Source organism: Siniperca chuatsi, linkage group LG2, assembly GCF_020085105.1.
Source record: "Siniperca chuatsi isolate FFG_IHB_CAS linkage group LG2, ASM2008510v1, whole genome shotgun sequence".
In the NCBI taxonomy this organism is placed as follows: domain Eukaryota; kingdom Metazoa; phylum Chordata; class Actinopteri; order Centrarchiformes; family Sinipercidae; genus Siniperca; species Siniperca chuatsi.
In genome coordinates, this window is record NC_058043.1 from 19,927,827 (window position 1) to 19,953,021 (window position 25,195).

The 25,195-nt window shown below is 37.3% G+C and overlaps 1 protein-coding gene across 47 annotated transcripts; it reads right to left on the reverse strand.

Moving 5' to 3' along the window:
• Nucleotides 1-1,391: 1,391 nt before the first annotated feature.
• znf740a (zinc finger protein 740a) lies at nt 1,392-24,579 on the reverse strand. Of its 47 annotated transcripts, none has more exons than XM_044222411.1 (21): nt 24,161-24,578; nt 21,263-21,425; nt 20,891-21,073; nt 20,117-20,263; nt 19,378-19,498; nt 19,048-19,131; nt 16,903-16,986; nt 14,743-14,826; nt 14,149-14,232; nt 13,564-13,647; nt 13,066-13,149; nt 12,250-12,333; nt 10,437-10,520; nt 9,987-10,070; nt 9,541-9,624; nt 8,989-9,072; nt 8,160-8,243; nt 7,589-7,672; nt 5,582-5,665; nt 5,043-5,161; nt 1,392-4,832 (listed from the first exon to the last, which is right to left on the reverse strand). In XM_044222411.1, exons 2-21 carry the CDS (start codon nt 21,305-21,307, stop codon nt 4,659-4,661), a joined length of 1,965 nt encoding a protein of 654 aa, XP_044078346.1. In that variant the 5' UTR covers nt 21,308-21,425; nt 24,161-24,578; the 3' UTR covers nt 1,392-4,658. The 47 variants fall into 47 exon arrangements, with proteins under 47 accessions (XP_044078346.1, XP_044078353.1, XP_044078434.1 ...); XM_044222418.1 differs by having other exon boundaries at nt 20,147-20,263; nt 24,161-24,576; XM_044222499.1 differs by lacking the exon at nt 14,743-14,826 and having other exon boundaries at nt 24,161-24,579.
• Between the last annotated feature and the right edge of the window lie 616 nt (nt 24,580-25,195).

Here is a 25,195-nt window from a genome sequence, read left to right on the forward strand (position 1 = left end):
CATCTCACTGCTAAGCCTAGAAGGCAAGATATTTTTCAGTACCCTGTCATGACGACTGAGTTCCTTGTAAAGAACTGCTAGATCGACACCTCAGTTCAGAAGGGCGGGATTCCTGGAGTGCATGGCTGTTTGGAACACACTGGTGTGGTCACACAACTAATTAGAGAGGCACACGAACACCAACAACACCAACAAGCACCACCACCAGCCAAAGACGATAACGTTCCACAGAGCCCCAGTGAAGCCCCACGCCCAACCTAGAGCAAAGTCTGGTCTAGGTTGGTCAGCAGAGATCTTAAGGTGATGAATACATTTTTGGTAAGTGCTGACTCCTTGAAGTGCTGTGGCTTAAAGAACGGCTAGATATTCTGACAGCCTTGCCATGCAAGAGTCTTCAAAACATAAGAATATGTTATATAGGAATATGTACCCTTGTGAGCAAAATATAAATCTAAACACTAAAAACTAAACACAGGGCACCTCAACAAGACACAGCCACAAAATAACCTAATAATGCAGGACCCATCCTGAGAGTTAAGCAGCTCTTTGGGCTTGTCCTAACATCCTTGACTATGGGTAATTATGATCCATCCATACCCCTCCCCGAATCTACAAACATCCTGATGCTAGAGGAAATTATACTTTTCATCAATCAAATGGGTAATCTTGTACATTCTGGTACAGCACTGATATTAATCACACAAAAAAGTGCCAGACAGTGCTCTTTGCATTCTCGGGACTTCTTTACGCTTTCGGTCCCAAATGCCCATATGGAAATTGGAAAAAGGGCATTTGTGTATTCTGCACCCTCAGCATGGAACACATCGCAGAAGGACTCAGAAACTCAATGAATTAATCTCGTTAAATGCTTTTAAATCCATAATGAAAGAATTAAGAGACAGATTCCTTACGATGTCAATGTTTTTCATTTACCTGGTTACACAACTGACTCCTAGAAATTTCTCTTTTTCAAATGTGAGTTCCCTTTGCTGTTTATTTTATTTTGTCTCATTTTCTGTTTTCTGTAACTGTTTTTTTATTTATGCTGCTGACTATCTTGGCCAGGTCTCCCTTGAAAATTAAATTCTTAATCTCAATGGGACTTTCCTGGTTAAATACATTTTTTTTAAATGTGTAAAGTGAAAGGGATGCATTTGTGTTTAAATCAAAACATGAGCGTACCTGGATGCATGAGTAAGTAAAAACAGAATTTCACATGTGCATGTATTAGTGGCATGGTTTTTTTAATGTTGGAATGGCAGGAAGGCAAGATTCGAAAATGTAGTTCAGAATAACTTAAAACAGAAAATCTCATCTTTATCGGGCTGTCTCTACTGCGTGAAATGAAAAAAACATCAAAATGAAGTCAAGAGACAGTAAGCATACAAAAGTCCTTTACAAATTCTTTTATTTCAGCATAATAGTAAGAAGCCTCTCCTCTGATTTTCATATACTTGAAACTAATTGGATCACAAGGGTACATATTAGTTAGCCCATTTTACAATAATCATTGTAACATTTTTTTTAGGAAGTTATTCTTATGCACTCATTTTCCTACACAAAATAATCAATATCAAGATCCTATCTTAACTGAGGACCATAACTCTGCATGCAAGACTAATAAAAAAACAACTAATCTGTGATAGCTACTGTTATGCTGTTGTTCATCTAATACCATTATCAATATAATTTACTACAAATACCAGGGACTTCGTATAAGAAAGAAAACATTTTCTTGTGGTACTACTGCCTCTAATGTCAAAATTACTTAACATAGTGGGCTCTCAACTGTACTGATCCAAATTGTTCTGTCCACCTTCTGTGTCAAGTTGAGGAGAAATAGGCTTTGACCTAAACCTAAAATCTAGTACAGTCTGAAGGAAAAAATATCCATCTCTCTTTTTTGTTTTTTCTTTCTTCCTTTCACTCCAGTGTTTACAATTTCATCAGAATAAAAAAAAGGTCCTTGAACAATCATCAAAATGTGATGAGAAATTCTCAGACAAATAAATCCTTGGATCTGTCTGAAAAATCAACCTCAATCTTATAAACAAATGATCCGAGACTCAAGGATTCTATTGCATTTTAACAATATCGATAATACTAAAAACAATAAATGACAAAAAGGTATTAACAAGTGATGTCAACTATATACTGTATTGCCCTTTAGCCGTTTCAGTATGTGCTCATGCCAGCAGTATCCCTTCCACAGATTTGGAATGGTGTTTCCAGAGCAAAATGAATGCATTTCTCAAACTTGGCCCCTTCACTGCCAATGGGGTTTTTACTTTATCTTATCAAGTCACTTAAAACTGAATCCCATCTATGTACACACTTTAACCATAACACAACATTGCCTTGATATCAATGGACCATTTAAAGAAATCATCCCAATAATACTTTTGGTAAAATCCCACTTAACTCAGTAATCTGCCTCTTATTTGTATCAAACACAAACATCATTTCATCCTACAAATCAGAGATCAGATAACGCACTCTGGGATTCCATCTCCACATTCAGACTAAAGCTTATCTGGACCTTTAAATTAAAAAAGAAGAAAAATCGTTGAAATAAGACTGTAGTCCCCTGAAATCACCCTCCATGGTTTCAGCTGCTCATCTGTTACTTGCTGTGGCATCAAAGAACAGTTGTAATGTCTTGATATGTACATGTATGTTCAGCCTAGCAGACTAATCATCTCACCGACATTTCTGGGTCAAACAGACCTGTTGGGACAATGCAATCCATTAGCTCACCACAGAAAGGATCAAGTTTGAGAAATTGATTAACAGGCAGCAAAGCGGTCCTGATCAACCGGCTCTTTGCTGTCTGACCGTCAAAGACTTTCACACAGCACGATCACAGTTCATCATAGGTAAAAGAAATCGTTCCTTACAATATCATTTAGTACTACAATGATTATTTGTGTATTCGCACTTACTTAAGGCTAAACCCAATGACATGACAGACATCCATTATTACACACCATCCACATAATATTTGGATAGAAAGGCAATTGTTAGTGTGTAGTCGAGTCAAGCAAGTGTTGATTCTGCTATGGCCTGCGACCGGCCAAAGCACCGCAGCGGGGAACAATTTAGCACCACCAACTTCTCAAAAGGACTGTCAAACTCCCAGGGGCTCCTTCAGGATTATATACTGTGTTACACTGTAATCAGTAACAAAGACCCAAAATATTCATTATCATAAAAAGACAAACTCTTTCGACACAAGAACACATTAGTCTGTTTTAGCGCCACTGAAGCCATCAACATTCTGTAACCATGACAGCTTTAGGAAAAAAAAAAAAAAAAAAAAAAATACTATGATGATGAAAGGCTGTCTTAGTAAATACATCTGATCCACAATAACAACAGCTGAGAAAAAGGCAAATAAAAAAAAAATAAAGAAACACACTAAGGCCACAAGATTTTGTATACCCCCACTAATCTCACAATGTAAGAATCTATACAAACATTATGGGACATCAAGTGGCCAACCTGCACTATTTTAGACCAGGATGTATGGACAGAGCAAGGAGAGACTTCTAAGTACTGGAGATCTCTGTATATATACACTGTACATATACAGCTGAACGTACAATAGCATGACTCAGTAAGTGTGGGAGGATGACTTACTAAGGCTGCCATCCTGTGCCATTTCCTGAGTCATCAGCATGTCACACACGACACAGAACATAGTGACTCAACCCTTCATATCTGACAACTGCAGGTTGCCTTCTCATCATCCACTTCTTGGAAGTCCTGGTTTACAGTTAAGAAGCACTGTTTGATATTACTTCTTTAATAAACACACAAAGTTTTCAGGTTTCCTCAGGATTTCACTGAAATAGTGGCAATTTGAACCGATTTCTAATTTTCAGTTTCTTTATGGCCCATTTTGTGCAGGAAAAGAAATTACCACTCAAGTCACATAGCAAAATAACAAACATTTTCATTTATTTACACAAAGTAATGATCGAAACTGTATCTCCTATGTTAATAAAGTCAGGGAAATCCTATTGCTTGAATGATATTTAGACCAGATACAGCTTTCAGTGAAATATCTTAACGCTTACCATTATGTTAGCTGCAATGGCAAACAAGACCTGGTCTACATGAGATGTCAACAGAGTGGTTTCCTTGCTTTACCTGGAAGGAAAGTTCAGTTTTACAAATTTTGGCCTAAGTGACAATCCCTTTAAGTCAAAATGGGCCACATACGGAAAAATTAGAAAGAAGCTCAACTGCGTTTCCTCACCACTTCATCCCATTTTGTCGCTAACATGTCAGGATAACAACATGCACTGCCCGTCCCGAGTACCACCAAATGTAGATATATTTGAACAATAAAAACTTTTTTTTTTTTGCAAAAATCAAATAGATTAAGTACAAAACAGGACCACTGTTCATCACAGAAAAGTCTCGTCTTTAAAAAAAAAAAAAAAAAAAAAAAAAAAACAGGGGAGAAAAGGAAACACAGTAAAAAGTCAACAAAACAAAAACACAAATGTCCCTCTGTCATTAGTAATCCCCAGACTGGAGCTGCAAGATCAGTCTGTGTAGAGTGTGGCGTCACCCAGCACAGAACTGAGAAGAAGAAACCCTGTGGCTTGTCCCGTCTCTGGCGGTGTTGTGGATGTAGGGAAGGTGGAATGTCAGACTGCCAGCCGGCCTGGAGGGGGATGCAGGGGACTCCAGGTTGGGGGTGCAGGTGGAGGTTCTTGGGGGTATGGGCGTGGGTCGCAGCATGGCTGATTCTCTACTTTGGCTACGCTGCGACCCTGGCACAACCGCCGATGCCGCAACAGCCTGTCTGTCCGTGAAAAGTTCTTCAAAATACACAAATTGGACATGGTTAATAATTCGAGTAAATGTGGTGATAAATCAATTTAAATAGTTATCAATAAATCAATCTTCATATTGCACATTTTATATATCCAAATGCAACATAAAGTGTCTCAAAGAATGACTTTAAACAATACATGGATATCATAATTATTACATTACAATGCTTACATTACATCACTTTTTGTACATACCTGCTGGCACCGTTCACACTGGTAAGGCTTCTCCCCACTGTGGACACGCTTGTGTCTCTCAAGGTGGTAGCGCTGGATAAACCTCATATCACACATGTCACAAGCAAATGGCTTCTCTCCTAAAAGATCACACAAATACACAGTCAATGCATCAATTTTAGCGTCTCGTACCAACAAACTGCGTGCAAAATTTCACTTACTAAACTTTATTTGCAAACTATATTTCCAACACTTACAAAAAGTTGGGGGGAAAATGCCCTATCAGTAAATTTCAACAGTGTAGTTTCAGGATCTGTCAATTAATATTCTAAAAAGGCCTCGTCATCAACTCATTATGTGTAGATCAGAGTGGACTTTCTTGTTTTCATGGCCCAGATCTACGCAACATAGTGGCCCAAAAGGTGGGGCAAGTAATTTGAGGCTGGTTCAACATCCCATCAAATGACTTGACAATCCAAACTCGAGTTTGTTGTGACCCCATAGTGTTGCAAGCGCCAGAGCCTCTCTCAGTGATAAGGGTATGGTGAAGGAACGCATACCCGTATGAGTGAGGCTGTGTCTCTCCAGGTGGTTACGCTGAATAAACCTCATGTCACACATGGAACAAGCATACGGCTTCACCCCTACACACACAGAGCAATATATTAGCCCTACCACCCACAGGTACAAGAAATACAACTTTCAAGCTCAAGCTAGCACTAAAATACTGACAGATTATAGCTCATCATTTCTTAATATGTGCATTTCCTTATTTTAGAAAATATGTTGAAATGTACAGACATGCAACTAAGACCATAAGTTAAACTGTGAATAGAGTTAAGTCAGATTTTAACATATGGCGGAGCTAATCATGTCTGGCTTCAAAGCAAAAACACCCAGATCTGTCATATGCACTGTGTGAGATTAACATTTAATCACTGTCTTTTCTGAAACATAAATAACATCCTCACTTAACACTCAGCATCCTCTCACCTTCCATTAATTATGCTTATATTTACACCACAAAGATATTAATACATAATTAATGGTAATTTAGAAAAATGTTTCCCCTACAAGTCTTTGAGGTTGAATTTGAAACTGTTATTACTGAATATTAAAGTTTCCTAAAGCCATTATCTGCTTTTAAGGTTACAAAGATTTTTTTTTCCCAAAATGTTGTAGAAAGTTAAAGATACTGTAAGACTCATTAATATTTAACAAATTGCCTCGATCCAATTGAATTCTACCGTAAATGCAAAATAATTTTAGTCATGGTAGAATTAGGTGTTTGGTTGTTCCATGTTGATTTGCCAAAAAAAAAAAGAAGAAAAGTCCTTTCAGATTGATTCATAAGTGACACAGCAGTACAAAGACTGTTTTTAGTAATGTTGGGTTTCAACAACCCATTCTGATTCAAAATTTAGAAGAACTGTGGATCTGTTTAGTTTCGTGCTTTTCAGTTATGCTTATTGACTTTTGAGAGCAAAGTTTAAAGCTACTGCACTTCTGTGTGCGTGACAAAAGAGATTATTGATTTTGTGATTCTTTTCTAGTTTAAAAAAGTAAAATGACTTATAAGAAATGACGATATCAGCCCAAAATGTGCTGCAAAGGTAGTTTTTGCTTTTAACATATTTTTGATTTACTTACTTTCTTACTAAAAATTGCAACTAGGACCTAATAAGAACCAGAATTCAATAGTGGAATTTCAGTCAGATTCTGCAGGCTTGCTCAACTGAATCTAACCAACAGATTGTGTATAAATCAAAACCTGAATATTGGCCTTTAGGATTCCCACCAACACCATCTGGATCAAGATAGAATTTAAAGTTAAAGGGGAGGGAAGCAGACAGACGCACGCTACCTCTGTGACACATGGGCCCCATTTCCACCTGGCATTAACATGCGATCTCGTTGTCCTGACTGTTCCCGCATTGTGATCGGATCTCAAAGTTCAAATTACTTAGCTGGGATTGGCGGACTTGTCAGTAGACATGGCTTCCCAGGTCAAGGGAAGCAATGCCATGGACACGCGTCATTTATTTCTAAAATCACTTTTTGTGAGGGAAGACTTGCTAGCTACTGCTACTACTTGTAGCTTTTGCTGGGCTTGCTTAAGATAGCAGAAAGACTGCATTTACACCTGCGCATAACGCATTAACATGCGTTTTTCCTTGTCCAGATATCATATCTAGCTACAGATTGCATTTTAATACCAGGTGTAAATGATGTAATGGTGTCGCTTGCTTTTCGCTAGCCAGGTATTAGCTTAACCAGGAGTGTGTAACACACAAGAGGTTCACACTATCTGCCAACAATTCTGGAGGGCAACTTTCATTTTTTGCTAAGTAGCTTCACCTAGTTTCAAGTAAAGGTTACAGAAATGTGAGATGAATAGTAAATACTTCTACTACGTCTTACAAACAGCAACTAACCTGAGCACCTACAAAAAACGTGTTCTGACTATTATTGTAACCACAATAATAGTCAGTATATCTCATATTAGCACAATAAAGAGTAAATTGTGAGCTATATAATGTGAGAAGGGCAGGTGCACGGACCCATACCCGTATGAGTGAGGCTGTGTCTCGCCAGGTGGTAACGCTGAACAAACCTCATGTCACACATGGTACAAGCAAAAGGTTTCACACCTAAACGCAGAGCATCAATACATTATTTTCAGGACTTTTAATTTCTGTGTCACAATCCATCAATCAGTAAAGTACTTTAAACATTTATTTACAATTGATGGGTTGTTAACCACTTTTCACTTGCTATTTGAAATTTTCCTAAAAAGGATGCATGTGGAGTTTAGATTTTTCCTCCAAATCCAATTAAGACTACATTAAACCGTGTTGATCAAATTTCAGATCCACAACTAAACACATCACATGAGCTGATGATGTCACAGTCCTGTATTCATTTACATGTAAAGACTTGCTTTAATAATGCATTTACACACATAATGCAGGACAGCCTAGATCAAGAAAAATGTACAACTAGTTACTTTTAATAATAATAATAATAATAATAATAATAATAATAATAATAACTGCCTCAGACAGCTGACCCTGTATCTAATATAATATTAAATACAGTCTGATCTCAGTGACATGGGTAAGGTGGGCGGACGCATACCCATATGAGTGAGGCTGTGTCTCGCCAGGTGGTAGCGCTGAAAAAACCTCTTGTCACACATGGTGCAAGCATAAGGTTTCACACCTAAATGCAAAGTAGCAATATTAAATGACTTTACCTCAATTTTCATTCTTTACAAATAAATACCTAAGCTATTGGTTATTAACCACATATTCGCCAATTCATGCAAAAACAAAAAGATGTGTCACATGTTTCCTTCATGTAACAGCAAAGACAACTACACAACTGGTCGTTTTAGCTATATTGCCAATCAAAATGATTAGCCATTATTATTCTAAAGAGTTACAATCACAGTCAGGGAGCACTGCAATCAATGCCTTTACTTTTGTGTATCTTGTTAATAGCCCATTGATTTAAATCATTCTAAAGATTATCCAAATACGTTGCTTTATCAGCATTGTTAAAAGCACATTTCAATGTGAAAAGATAACACCAACATACATTTCAAGTAACTGAGCATTTCACCACTAGTGATCCTGCCTATTAAAAAAGGGTTGATCAAGTAAGATAATTTCTGAAAAGCGATTTGTAAGAACTGTGGTGACCAAAAATGCAGGCACAAGATGTGGCCAAATGTGTCAGTATTGCTGGTTTATACAGCCTTTTTAGTGAATTGTTATAAAAAAAAAAAAGGTGCTAAATGTTCTAGAGGGTATCATTTATTATTATTGTATGTAAATTGCCTTAACCTACTTAGAGTAAAGGTTACAGAAATGTAACACACACACATACTTTGCTGATATTAGCACAATAAAGACTATGTAATAATGACCTACAAAATGTGAGGGGCAGGTGCACTGACGCATACCCGTATGAGTGAGGCTGTGTCTCGCCAGGTGGTAACGCTGAACAAACCTCATGTCACACATGGTACAAGCAAAAGGTTTCACACCTAAACGCAGAGCATTAAGGTATTATTTTCAGACTTTGTAATTTTTGTGCGTGTTCACAATCCATCAATAAGCAATATACTTTAAATACCTATTCAGAATTGATGGGTTGTTAACCACTTTTTTCAATTGTTTTGAAATTTCCTTTGCAAGAAATTAATTCTTGTTTTTAATGGTTGTTTTTCCTCAAAATCCAATAAAGAATACATAAAACTGTGTGAACCAATTCTCAAATCCACAACTTAACACATCACATGAGCTGATGATGTTGCAGTCCTATATTTCTTTACACATTAAGACTTGCTTTAATGTCTTTACACACATAATGTAGGGTAGGCTTGATCAAGAAATCTTTCTACTGATCAGTTTAAGAGTATACTAATGACTACCTTAGATGGCTGACTCTGTATCTAACATGATGTAATAACAGTCTGATCTCAGTGACATGGGTAAGGTGGGCGGACGCATACCCATATGAGTGAGGCTGTGTCTCGCCAGGTGGTAGCGCTGAAAAAACCTCTTGTCACACATGGTACAAGCATAAGGTTTCACACCTAAATGCAAAGTGGCAATATTATATTACTTTGCCTCATTTTCCCTTTTTTTAAATTTAGGAATTAATATCTACACTATTGGTTATTAACCACAGAATTGCCAATTCATGCAAAAACACAAAACTTTCTTTTTAAATATTTTCTTTATAATGCCTTTATCCATTTCATAGTGTTGTAGTTACAAACAAACAAACAAAAACTAAATTTATGGTTAACCTGCTCAAATAATAATGGCTAACATCAAACAGACTAGGAAACCTTGTTTATTCATAATGACATTTCCCTTAAATGTAACACTGAAATTAAATGTGCACACTGATTTCTAACACTGAATGTCATGGGCACGGTGCACGGACCCATACCCGTATGAGTGAGGCTGTGTCTCGCCAGGTGGTAACGCTGAAAAAACTTCATGTCACACATGGTGCAAGCATAAGGTTTCACACCTAAACGCAGAGCATCAAGAGAATTATTTTTGTGTCTCTGCCACCAAGAGAAAATAAATAAATCTGTACTCCCATTTTATAACTTAGGAGTACCAATCTGGACTAAATTGTTATCAGTGGTTAATAACCAATGTCATACCCTAAAATTACTTACAAGGGTACAATATGATATAATAAGATGCTTGTTTCAAATTACAAAATTCCCAGAGGGCATCTAAAATCCACTTACACAACACATGAGATGATGATGTCATGTATTTGATATTACTTTTGAATAATTTGTGTATAAATACATAGACTAGATCAAGAATACAGATGTTGCAGCATCCTAATCTTGTGACAGGGTTAAGATTGGCTGACGCATACCCATATGAGTGAGGCTGTGTCTCGCCAGGTGGTAGCGCTGAAAAAATCTCTTGTCACACATGGTGCAAGCGTACGGCTTCACCCCTATACACACAAAGTACCAACTTTAGCATAAAACACTCAACTGCCAAAAATGATCGACATTAAACTTTACTAATTGCTTAGTAAAGTTTGGGTGCACTTATCAGCGCTGTTTACACTGGAAATTCCAGCACACTTCAAAAATCTGCTTTTCCAATTGGAAATGACATTTTCACATCTGACTTAAGTTTAAATGTAACTGCTTAAGGCCTAAGGCCAAAGTTTGAATTAGAAAAATTGAGGGATAATGAAAATATCCTGTGTAGAAAGCAAAATTAACTTAACTATTAATTAATTAACTTCAAACCTAAAAAACAACCAAATGACCAGACAATTAATTGAGGCGAAACCAAAGTCCCTAGTGGACAAATTCCAACTAGCACAATAGCAAGTTTTTCACACGATGCCAATAGGTGCTTATGTTCATGTAATTTCAACATACCGCATCCAGATTTCTGGAATAGATGTGTTTAATGTAAATACTTGAATTTTTGTAACGCTGATCGCAGAGGTTAGACAATTTTAGGCAGTTGGTAAACAACTATGCACAACACATTAAGACTGGACATTTGTTTGTAGAGCAACTCTTGTGATTTAACTTAAACTCGTTTATAGTAATGGAAACTGCTCCTAAAAAACCATAATACAGAACCTAGCTTTTGATTTTATGCAAAAAGAAGCCATTAACTCTGCTCTCTCTTCAAATTTAAAAATTGTACTGTAAAAGCCAACAGGCAAAATAAAGAACATCCTTATACAAAACCTGTTACCAAATATGATAGACAATGAAACTAAACTATTACTATATAAAACAGAGGATTATGTTATTTCCTCACCATTACTTTGAATGTGAAATGACACAATGACTAAGCTGTGTGAGCAGTCAGCTCTAACTTTGCATGTTTTAATTTTTTACAAGAAAAAAAAAATTCTCTGTGTGAATTCTATTCTAAATATAAGCTAAATATGAAGTCCCATTCACATCAACTGAGACCCCACAATGTTTTCCCCCCATACAGGTCTAGCTCCCCACCAGGCCACATTACATAGCCTTAATTCAGAATGATAATTTCCACAACTGCTCCAAAATGAACAGGACTCTCTGTGTCATTACCTGGAAAATCCTTGAGTCCTTTATAATGGGAGCTACAGCTAATCGGATTCCTGTTTATTTTTAATTGCACAAATCTAGAATTGATCAGCTGTTGGGAGTCACACGCCTGCAGCTCCTTCCCAGTAAACGCCTTCTTGACCCAGTTTTTCCATTCTTGCAGTTGTTAAAATTCTATGTGATAATTCAAGTTTGATTCATGCTTGTGCTTCAAACCACATTTTTAAAAATAAATCAATATTTCAAGCACTTTTGTGAGAAAGATTCTTCATTACATCCAGCTATTGGGGCTGACTATGTACTCCATGCTGTATTATGTCAAATCAGAATTTCTACTTACAGCTGAGCTGATTCAAATAAATGCTACAAACCAAAGAGTGGTGTTGGCATTTTTGCGTCATGGTCATCATGTCATTTCATATAAAAAGTATGGGCGGAAGTATTGTTATGCAAGTGCTTATGAAGCTCCTTGCAGATGCTACATGAAATATTAACACTTGTTAATATAGAGACAGAATGCAATACAAACTCGAGTTTGAAGCAGCCATGTAAACATTAATGCGCAAGCATGACTAAAATCAGGGAAAGAGAGGGTCAAGGTTGAAAAAAATTAGGACATACCTGTATGAGTAAGACTGTGTCTCTCCAGTTGGTAACGTTGTATAAACCTCATGTCACACATGGTACAAGCATACGGCTTCACCCCTAAACAGAGCACAAGAATGTCTGATGAAGTTCATGAAAACCAAGATTTAAAAAGACATCGTGAAATGCTTTCAGCTTGTTTATTATTGCATGCTTTATTACAGACACAATTCTGTTAGAGACATTACACAAAAAAAAGACTTTAAAAACCTGCAGACATCAAGAGTAAGGTGCATCATCAATGAAGGAGAAATATGGCTTACATGCTACAGTTTGGACCAGCTTGATTAATATTCAGTCATCCTGCAAATAAACTGTTGATGGTGGTGAAAAACTTGTTGAAACTTGGTTTTTCAAGTTATCCCATGCTCAAGATGCACCATTTCACTATTTAGTCAGGCTGAACATTCTTGTATTTGCCTGAAAAACTCTTGAGAAACATAGCCTCTTTTCCTGACATTTTAGACTATTGATGCCTGCATTTAAAACTTTTTAGTGTAATGTGCTTTTTATTGGGTATGTGATATAGTATTCAACAATACACATGCAACAGTACCATTACAATGTTCACACAAAAGAAGGTAACTGACAAGGGAGAGAGTCACTTTTTCAGTGGACAGTTTTCCAACAAAGCCTAAAAATTCTAATAAACATTTTTTTAGAAGGGGAAATTTATTTACCAACAATGGCATAATTATGGTATTGTATATAGAGGGAATAAAAAAAATTCATGTGTAGGTTGTTTATATGAAAGGTTTCATAGTGAAAGGGGAACAATTAATTCAAGCATACCAGTATGAGTGAGGCTGTGTCTTGCCAAATGGTAACGCTGGAAGAACCTCATGTCACACATGGAGCAAGCGTATGGCTTCACCCCTAAACGCACACAGTACCAAACTTTAGAAAAGTGTTCTCATGAACTATGTACACAAAATATGTCATTTTACATACAGTAGTCAGTGTTATGTCATTACAAGGTCTCAAGTATTTTCATGGCCAACTAGTCTCTATACATACAAGAAATAAAATGTTATGTCAACCCTAAAAGCAGTTAGCAAATACAGTGAGTACACCAGAAAAGAAAAAAAAATTATAATAAAATCGACTAGAGCTTAAACAATCCACATTCAAACCTTTCATATTTAAGGTATTGAATGTGGATTGAGTAATAAAAATTACAATTTGCTTTGTGTCAAAGTACTCTCACAGGTAGGTGATGCCTACACACAAGGGCAAATATCTACAATCCCTGATGCTGTCAAGTGAGAGGGATAAATAAAAAACTTATACCCGTATGGGTGAGAGTGTGTCTTGCCAGGTGGTATCTTTGGAAAAATCTCATGTCACACATGGAGCAAGCATATGGCTTCACCCCTGCACACACAGAGCAAAATATTTTGTAAAAACAGCACAATGAACTGAACAGGACACACTCATTTACATCACGTATCCAGACATGCCAAAAGCAGTGGCACCAGTATGATGTAACAGTAAATGCATTTCGCTAACATTTTATAATCTGTCGACATGCATGATAAAGGGACCTCAATGAAAACGTCTTTCTACTGAACTCAGTGCAGCTTTTCAATGCCGACATGCATTGCAAAGGCTGAAAACGTCTTTAGACACAAGTCAAGGTGTAATTTACAGGCACTGCTGTGGAGGTACTGTAGCTTGAGAAAATCTGTCCAAAATAGTGCCTGAAAGGGTTAAGCCATAAAACTGAAAGGCACTCCTCCCCAATAGTTAAAACTGCTTGATGCTTATGAATATTTTAAAAACCAGACTACAAGTCATTATATAAACAAGGGAAAGATAAACTTCAGTAAACTGGGTATTTGGGCACTAATGTAGCAAAGAAGGGTGAACCCATACCCGTGTGAGTGAGGCTGTGTCTTGCCAAGTGGTAGCGTTGGAAAAATCTCATGTCACACATGGAGCAAGCGTATGGCTTCACCCCTACACACATAAAAAAGTATGCAAATGTAAGCTAGAAACAGAAAAAATAAGTTTCAACACATAACCATCAACTCTTCCCTTAGAATAGCTCTTTTGCTTCTACACATTATATCATTAGCCTGAGAAAATAGGCATTTGTGTTGTATTGTGACCACGTGGGTTATTTCAGTCAAACAACAACAAAAAAAACTATCTTAAAAAATTAGGAGTAATGAACAAATTAATTGCGCAGAACAAAGTAGAGCATTCAGCAGGGGAAAAGCTGCAGTTTTATACATTCAGGTGCCCCACGTATGCATGTATTTACATCAAGAGCTAAAAATGGCATGTTTTATATTTTACCATCCTAATACATGTCTGGATACAGCTTTGTGTTTCTGAAAATGTGAATATTTGAAGCTGGTAGTCATTTTAGACACTCTAAATCTCTGTTTATACTGCTATGAGTGATAAAGTTAAGGCACTTCTAAAACACCACTACCTAATGAGCTAGGGTAAGCAGACGCATACCAGTATGAGTGAGGCTGTGTCTTGCCAGATGGTAACGTTGGAAGAACCTCATGTCACACATGGAGCAAGCGTACGGCTTCACCCCTACATACACAAAGTATCAACATATTAGCTAAGACGTTCCTTAAGCATCAAAGGAAAGCATCATTCACAGGCATTAAATCACTAGGACCTGGCAGACATTACAGATTCCAATCAAGCTTCATGTGAAGGGGTCATTTTTTTAATTTATTTTTTTTTACTTCTAATTAGTAAATATCTTCTGTTATAGGGAGCGGTCATTTTCAAAGAATCTGGTGTACATTATAAAACTAAAGCAGCAACAGGATATAAGCCAAGCATGTTTAAAACAAGACATACAAGTCAGCAGCAAGATGGTAAAGAAACGTCTAAGACGGTGATCACACTGGCCAGCTGAAGCAGAAACTTAGCACACTAGCACACTTCTCCACTGTTCACAATTGCAAGTGTCAACAGCATTTTTCAGCACTGTGGTGAGCATATTTGTTGCCATTTACTGCAAATTGGTTTAACGTCTATATAGTGCATATTAATTAAATTTATGGTGGCATGAAAGTGTGTGTTGCTTTGAAGTGTTACAAGTGTGCTTGTTTTCTAGCACTCCAAAGTGATGATCTGCCTTAACTTTCAAAAGCTTCCAATCTGATCTCCGCCATAAACTTACAGCAGAAGCATCTGTATAAGCAACAGTGCAACTATATAATAAAATCAATTTAAAAAGCCAGACAACGACAGCTAAGACACATGAGCTGTGCAGCCATTAATCTGCATATATAATAAGTGTGGACATCAAAGGACTATTCCCATAATATACCATGGCCTAGGTTAATCGGCTACTTCAATATGGCTGGATCAGGCAGGAGGGCATTAACAAAAACTGTTACCCAATGTAAAATATTAACTTCAAATTCTAACTTAAATAATTAATTAGCTAATTTAAACTTTCTAGTAAAACCATGCACAACCAGATTTTCTAAACACTTGAGTAAGCTAGTCTCCTGAAAAATGTGTCTGCAAAATTATATTATTTTGTCCTTAATTCATTGTGACCAGTCAGCCCCATCTCTTATACTGTGGCTATGACGCAATGTCGATTTCTTCAAAAATCCTAACTATGATGGAGAAATCCATTGATAGTAAATATTGTATCTCAGTTAATGCGACCGGATATGCAAAATGTGTAGAACTAACGTACACTACTACGCTACGTCCACAATGTATGATAGCTAACAGCTAGCTTTATATCTTCAGCTCTGCTAGCATGATAAAGCACCAGTAACAATATCCTTGGAGAATAAAAAATAGAAAAACATAAAGCCAGAGTAAATTTTGTTGAGCCGCAATGGTACAAGAGGGATAATACACTTTGAGGGGTCCACGGGAGCTTTTAGTTCATGTCAGGTGTTTACTTACATCTATTCATACCATGCATTACAATAAATGGGCCACAATTGGACATGTTAAACATCAGCCATTGACGATGGTGATGATGATTCAACCCTGTAGTAATTCTAGAGGCTATTGTCTCAACTGTTGTTGTGTTGGACTGCAAAAAGATGTTTCTATATTTTGTCCACCCAATTCAACAAAAGGATTTATACGTTTCTTAACAGTAGGATGTACTCCAGGTCTTTTGTATTAGATTGTCTTATACTGTATACATATAACTTTTATATTTCAACGTACTACTGATATTTTTATAAGTCTACATTTTCTAATGATAAATGGTTGAGATCAGGTGCATCTGGGAAAAAGTCTATGTTGAGGAAAAACAATGGTTTAAAAAAAGGCATGAAATCCTTGAGCCAAACACTGATCCTAGGACTCCTTAATACGGGATAATGAATAATCCTTTTATGATATGCAAAATGCAATACTACAGAACTGCTTAAATGTTCTCTTGACCAACAGTCCAACATATAAAAGGTTACTGTAGGATTTTTACAAGACTTTTCTGATCAACTCCTAAAAGGCTGTTTTGGTCCTGCATGTTTGCTTGTATGTTGTTTGTGTGGTTGTCCAGAGTGTATATGTTTTTGTTCTTAAGCCTCTCCTGAATAAGAACTATTGATCTCAATCAGACTACCTGATTAAATAAAGTTTCTTAACTTGAACTGGGTACGGTAAATGGACGCATACCCGTATGAGTGAGTCTGTGTCTCTCCAGGTGGTAACGCTGGAAAAACCTCATGTCACACATGGAACAAGCGTACGGCTTCACCCCTACACACACAGAGCATAACATTATTAGCTATTCAGTCTATCAAAGAAGCGAAAATGTGGAGAAACAAAATCAGAAAATGTATTATGTTGAAAATAGAAAGAACAGATGCAGTGTTGCCACAAAGAGCAAATGCTTACTCAAGCCACTGGGATATTAGAATAAAATAAAATATTTGTATACATAAGTATATATAAACCATGCTAACTGAGATGGGTAGATTTGGCCAACAGTTTACTATTGGTGCATTGCTTTTGGTGAATACTGGGGCAGTAGTCACTGACTTGGAAAAACGATAAGGTTGGAAGTTGACTTACCCACAGCATACTTCTTAAACAAATGAAAAACAAAGAATTTTGTGTGAAAGGGTGCAACGCAAATATTGACACTATGCAAATGTTTTAACTCAAGTCCTCAATTTTCATTGTATAAAAACAAGAACATAGTCCTTTGATGTCCATGCAGTTGTTTTCATTGACAAAGTAATATTTACATATAAAAATTATAAAACAAATAAATCTAGCATGTTTTTTGTGGCCTGTGCTTGGAGGCTTTCACATACATACACTGGGGTCCACTTTCAAGTCCACTATCAAAAAGTCTTGTTTACAGAACCGTTTATCATTTGCCAATATAATTGATATAATTTGTTTTTCCCAGTTGTTTCAATAATATCTTATTTAATACTGATACAAATCTATATTTTTATATCCAAGAAATGCACACAGAAAAGTGACAAAAATATTCTGAATATTCAAATAGTAGCACAAGTACCTTTTGTAATACATAGTGAGAATTATTTTTCTCTTTCAACAGACAATACCATACTTTGACAAAATTAATATGGTCGCCAATGTGTCACTACTGCTAGTGCTTTAATGAGTTTCAACTTAACATACTTTCAACTGGTTTGTTAACATTGTTTGAGGAAACCAATATTGTGAAGCCAAGTGGTTCTCTTGAATATTAAGAAAAGTTTTCCAGCACAGTCTCCTTGTAAACTCAAAAGTTCTACAGGGACTGCATGCTGCAAAGATTTTCTGAAGTCAAATCATCCAGACCAAGACATAGCAGACTAAGAATAAAGCATCCAGTATGCTTCAACAGAAGTGTTTGTCGGATGGTCAAACAGTGTGGGTGGTCAGATGTGGTCTGTTGTACTTGTGACCACAACCAGCTGTGATATAGCACTGCCAAATAGTGCACTGTGAAGTGTTGTACTGCACAAGGTGTTTACAGAGCATGCAGCAACTGCTGGACGGCAGAACACGCAGGATTATTAGCCTGGGTGTGGTTACTCTTTAGTGACCACACCATGTAAAGACCAGTTTATCAAGCTGACATTTGCAGGACCCAACAGCATTTACACGAACAACACAATTTCAAGTGAACAAAGAACCTCCTATTTGCCTTGTTAAAACAATTTAACAACAAAACAAGTTAAAACGATGGGCCAAAAACGGCCATGGGCCAAACAATATCAAAGTATCACAGTTGAAGACAGAAAGAAAGTAGTTTTTACAGACAAATAAAATTTTTAATTTGCAAAAAAAATTTATCACAAGAGAGGCTAATTTCTCCATCCACAGGCACCAGAGCTCAACCCAACTTAATCTGGAGAAAAGGAGGAATGCGCCTCAAACATCTCTGGGATCCTCTAAAATAGTGCTAAAAAAATTGTGGATTCTCAAATCCTGCAAACATTTCTACATCTGATGCTAGTCACAATGTAAGCAATGATTAAGGCAAATAATGGACATCCAAAAGGGGAATAAAATGTATCATAAATGTTGAAACAACAGTTTTTAATAGTGGACTCTGGACTATTGGACCGCACTGTATTACATCGCCTTCTGTAAATTTTTCCTGGTGTTGGGGGACCAATATTTATGAGGCAAATACTGTGCTTTACATTTTGGGGTGAACAGATTTTGGGGGGTGGCTTTGTTGGAAATTACTGTCCACAGACAAAATGAACCCTGAGCATCTGTCCATTGATTCAAGTGACAGACTACAGATGTAGTCCGATTTATGTAATATGGGTACGGTTAAAGGACGCATACCCGTGTGAATGAGGCTGTGTCTCTCCAGGTGGTAACGCTGAATAAACCTCATGTCACATACGGCACAAGCATACGGCTTCTCCCCTAAACCGAAGAGCACCAGTTTTAGTTCAAGTCCCCACAGATACCACCAATTAGCTGTGAGGAAAAAGCTATTACCAAACAAGGTTTTTAAGCAGGCCATTGCAAAACCTTACAGTTGCTGCACACTCCTAGATTCAGTCCAACTCAAGCTTTCAGGGCCTCTTTCAACAAATGATTAATGTAATCAAGCATTAAAAGCTGTTTTGCTTAACTGCAAACGCGACTTGTTCGAAGCATAACTCATACCTGTATGAATGAGGATATGTCTCTTCAGGTGGTATCCACTCCTAAATGCTCCGTAACAGTGATCACAAATAAAGTTTTTCTGCACTTTGGATGATGGACCATTCTCATCCCCACCTGTGCCCTAATGAGGACAGTAAAGAATAACGGTTCAACATTTGTTTCAAATGCCATTTTAACAGTGCACTAATAATATAAACTAAGAACCAGTGCATTTTACCACAAACACAATCTTTCAAACATACCCACCCACAACTGCTCAGGACCTGATGAAAATCTAAAACTCCTGTGAAATTTCAGTAAATGTAAGACATATTATGATTTCTACTACACTCTAAAGACTTTATATTTTTAATGGTTTATCTTTTCTAAAACCCAAGTTATCTTTAACATTTGAATTGAGAAATACCCCACAGTCCCTTCCGATGGCCTAATGCCCTCATGTTACTGCCCCCCGTTATGCACACAACTGCAGTTATTGTGCTCCGCTTCACTCTGCTCCCCTCCCCCCTCTTTCCTCTCTAGAGATCCTCCACCCCCTCCACATCTTCCCTGAACTCCTCCCCCCACAAACAAAAAGTGCACACATGAAAGCTCCAAGTCAGGCGCACTTGAATAAAGTGAAATGCTTTTACAAAAACATGTGCAAGTAGCTAACGACACGTTTGAGGTAATAAGGAAAAATGTAAATGAAAAAATAATAGCAGAGACCATTCCCTATTTAGCAACCACAGCCACTGACCTTCCCACCCCTTCCCTCTTGTTCTCTCACTTTACAGGGCGTTACTGATTTCCTGTTCTTTTTTTTCTGCTGCATGTCCTCGTTGGCCCTCATCTCCTTCTCGTCCAGCAGGCGGGGAGCTTGGAATTCACCTTCCTTCCGGATAAGCTACAGAGCCAGAAAAAGTAAATTATTTCCTAATTTCAGATCTGTTAGCTTTAAAACAGATTATCTGAACATGACTAAAATTAAATGATAAATGTGGACCTCTATTATGTGCATTTTTTGCCACTGCCAGCTGAAGAAGCCAGTGTTAAATAGTGTGGGTTTGTACATTTTTACATTTTGATTTTAGTAAAAGCCAACAATGATTTGAAACTATTTTAATAATTTTCATCCATATACTGTGCTGGTTAGGGCAAGGTTTTGTCCATCTGAAACAAATCTAAATTTGAATAAAAACAATAAAACTGTTGTTTCTGGAGGGATAAGGACAATGGGATATGTGGAGCTTCTAAAACTGTTTGCCCTTACCTATAACCTGGTAGTGATTATGTCAATATGTTTTTCTGTCCTTAAAAGCTTGTATGACATAAATTGGAATATGAGTTCATACGTGAAAACTAAACAAAAAACAATAAGTGGGGGTTGTTTTAAAGTAGAATAAATCATCATGACTACATTCAGTGGGAAAGTCCTCCCACACTGAAATGTTCAATTCCATAAAGGCGATGGGTTTACACCCTTCGCAATATTAAAAGCATATAACAGCCCCATTGCCCAGCGGGTCCTAACCAGGGGTGGACAGCTCATTCCAGATGGGAGGATCATATGGCTCTGGGGACCACGGTCAGGGCCCTCCCTTTGTGGTGGTCCATGGCCAAGTGGAGCCATCATTTTTTTGGGCGGAGCGGCCATGGAGCTGGCCTGCATCAGGGCCATACTGGAGAGGACAGCTTCGCAGCCAAGCAGCCCCGCCTGCAAAGACAAAGAATGAAGAGCAACACTTTAACAACTATATCAAACATTTAAAAAAAACACTGCAATTTGAAATTATATTGCCAGTCACATGGCATTTGCCAAGCTAGTCATCAACGACAACATCCTGAGTGACACAAGACTGCAAATAAAGTTATTTGTCACCACTTTGGTGTTCTCAAAACAAACCCATTTCATATGGTCGCGGACTGAGCTGCTGGGCAGATGTGACATTGCTGTGGTGTATGTGAGCGCAGGGACAGGGGTGGGGACAAGGTCATCCAGAGATCCGTCAGTCAGGATGGTCGGGCTGGTGGGAAGCCACACCCACCTCACTCATCTAGCATTAAAACTGAGGAAGAGGAGGATGTGGATGAAACAGACAAACATTAAATTACAACAGCATCCCTCGCTGTCTTTATCGTTACATATTCCATTAACTCCAGTTAGGATGGCAATTTTTCACGATGACATTTAAAGATCACAAAATATACCGCGCATAAATATTTTTTTTTTGTTGTTTTCATTTTTGTTTATAGAAATTAGTCAGTATACTCACCATTACAAAAACTGACAGAGTAATAAAATGATCTTGTTTATTTTAGGCAAAAACAGCCCAGTCTAATACGGTGCTACACCTAATGCTTCCTTGTATAAGACAAACCTCCGAGCTGTATGAAATTATGTGTGTTGTGTTTTGTGGAGTTCACCAATAGTTTTAAGCGGTAGCTCTGGACCGCTATTGTAAAAACTATACACTTCCAGTGCTGAATGCATAACAAATGAAGCAGATGAAAGTACAATCAAACTTTCAGGAATAGATAAGCACATTTCTTCGTATAACTCTGGAACCAGTTCAGATTCAGAACCAGTTACCGATACCAAACACTAACCATTAAAAAGGTACCAATTTTCCCCCCAGCCCTACAATATATAATTACTACCACTAATCCAAGTTTCTCCACTACGGTACACACATGGCAGTAAACTGCATGCTGACAATCCAACCACAAAGCACAACTGGATGTTATTGATATACATGAAGTAGTATAGTAGATTCATTTGTACTCATATATACAGCTTTCATGTTTTGTAAGAACTGACATTTTATTTATGAGTGTTCGTATGGCACGAGGGAAACAAGTGGAACCGTGAAGACAAGAGGGCCCTGCACAGAAATTTAGGAAAGGGAAAGAATCTAGGGGGAAAATCTCTACAGCACAACCAGACAAACTACAGAATAATATAATTTTTTGAGTATGATTGATGAGACTAGTATTTTTAAATGAGACCTTCCAGCACGTCAAAATATTCAATTTGTGCATACATTTTTTTTAAGAAACATGTGTTGATTATTTGTATAACATTAGATAAAAGCTTCCTAAAATACAGAACAAAATTCAACATATATAAAAGCACAAAAATTTTACTGTTATACAGTAAAAGCCTGGAATTTTTTTTTTTAATCTAAGTTTAACTGATTAGTGTCAATCAAAACAAAAACTCAAAATGGTTAAAGTTTTACATTGACATGCTTATACTACTTTGCATGTTGCTGTTGAAAAGAGGACTAATAAGTTCCTGTTCTCTGCCTTACTGTAACATACAACCAATCACACCACCAATGTGTAAAAAATTATTTGATTCAAATGTCTATATTGGTTTTCAGTGTATTGGATTTTGAGTGTAACATAATTAGGTTTTACGTAGGACAAAGACGTACTGTAATTAGATAACATTTAAGTCATAAGAATAAAAAACTGCTCTGAAAGTATACCGAATATGGCAAGAAATAGTGAACAAAGTGTGAACAGGTAAATAATGTGAGGGGAGCAGTTATAAATTTATTAACTGCTGTGAGTCTGTTTGTTGTTTTCATGGAAGTTAGAGACAAGCCCTCATTCTGATTTTAAAAATTATTACATAATTCACCTTGTACAGTACAACTCTGGAGCAAAACTTTTGAGAAAACGTTAAATCTCCTATATCTATATAATTCTATTTAGTTAAATGGGAAGAAATTTCGAAAGTATAAGCCTACCTGGAAAATGAGTAAGAGTGGTTGTAATTCTGCACTTACTGTTTAAGGGGACTGCAAAAGCTAACATTTAACAACTGGGCTATAAATATTCAAGCAAGCAAAGCCCTGGGTCTGCACCCATGCTAATCCGGTACATTAAATCATAGTTTTGCATTTTGAGAAGGGATTTTACAAGTATGTTACGAGGAGGCCACGACTTTACTGAAAGAAATATTGCTCTGTCTTGTGATGGCTGCTCCAGATTTAAAGCTACGTTTTGGCTTAGTTTGTTCTTTTCTCCAACTGTAGCACAAGTTAACTGTTACGCTTTTGTGCCATCATAAAAAGGTTAACGTTAGCCAGATGGAGGCAGAGATATACTTTAACGCTACAGTGCTTTCGCCATTGGCGTTGGTTAGCTAGCTAATGTTGCTAGGAAAATAGACAGCTAGCGTAACGCTAATTAAAACACTACGAGGCTACGCCGTATAGTTGGGTTTTTTGCTGTCGTTGTCGAAATGCCATAGCCTTAACATAATGTTGCTTTGAAAATAAATATGTCATTGTTTCTGCACTGACTGAGCTGGCCGTCGTATGCCAACCTAACGTTAGTTTTGCTGATGTTGAACAAGCTGGCTAATATCAGCTAGCCAGCAGCTAGCTGCTCGCTGGCGCCCTCGCTCACTGAAATGTTAGTAATATAATTGTTTTTTTTTTTGGCCAACCTGGTCATCGGTTTGATACAGTAGTTTTAGAAGAGTATGTATCTTGCAGACTGGACCAATGCATATTTTCACCATGATAATACTATAAGACACAAGCTCAACTGGTTCAAGACTGAGCGATAAAGACATTCGTGATGGCCGTCGTTGTGAGTGCCTCCCCCTCCCGATGATTAAGCTAACGTTTGTTAGCGACCTAGCAATGGCTAACATTGTCGCTGTAATATCGGGTAAATCACTTTGCTGCCATTTCCGAGCATGAATATTTACAAATGAAACAGCAGACCACCGCATGCAGTCAAAATTCACCGAGCATCGAAGAAAAATGAAAAGATATGTATCTACCTTTTAGCTTCACTCGCCCGACGTTTTCAAGACCGTCTAGTTTACAAACACAGGAAACGCCACAGGATGTAACCCACTCCCCCACACAGCAGCACAGCCTCTTCAAGCGAAGAGAAAGGGGTCATCTTCTTCTCTCAGCTCCTCGTGAACAGACAGCGTTGCTTGAAAGTGCGAACAAAATCTGTTGTAAAAAATGTTAATCCATTTTTCATATCGTTGTGGAGATTTCACGCCCACTTAACGTTGTATCGATATATGTTGTTGTGGTGGAGCTGGCCTGTCGCGGTTTGTAGCAGATTCAGACGACGATTGAAAAGACGCAGATGAAAAGGAAGGAGTAGACACTAAAATGACAGAAAACAGGGACGTGGTAGTTTTAGTGGCTTAGTTCCCTTTGCCCTGTTTTCCTGAAGTGCCCCAAGGTCCAAATTAATATATATTTTTTATTATTACAATATTATTGCTATTATTGCCGTCGTTGAATTTTTTTTATTGTATAGGCTAATTAATATTGTGAGATAGCTCCTCCCAAACTGCCATTTAACAGGCGATGGCGTCATCGTCAGTTGTGTCAGTATTGATTTCTTTCAATGAGTTTACTCTGCATTTTGCTCCTTTTGTTGTTGTTTTTTTTGTGCTTTATGGTTGTTTTGCATGTTTACCTGAAACTAAAAACATGCCTTCCTTTTTTAATTGGTTCTCATTAATCACTTAATTAGCATATGGCATAATGTTTGTTTTTTGCCACTGTTGGCATTTTGTAAAATGTATTAGCCTACATTTGGGGAAATCGTCATATGTGTGATTACTACTGATTGCTTATATAATGTCCTTAGTAGTCTGTTCTTCATACCCATATTATGGAAACTTTTCATATCCTTAACACTGTAATATACACCTTATAGACCGTGTAGCTACTTTTATGCGTCAAGTAACATTAAAATGTGGCCTTGAAAGTCGTTAGAACACTGTTGCTAGGCGACTGACAACAAAAATAAGAGTTCATTCTCATTTCAAAAATTGTAAATTATTTTG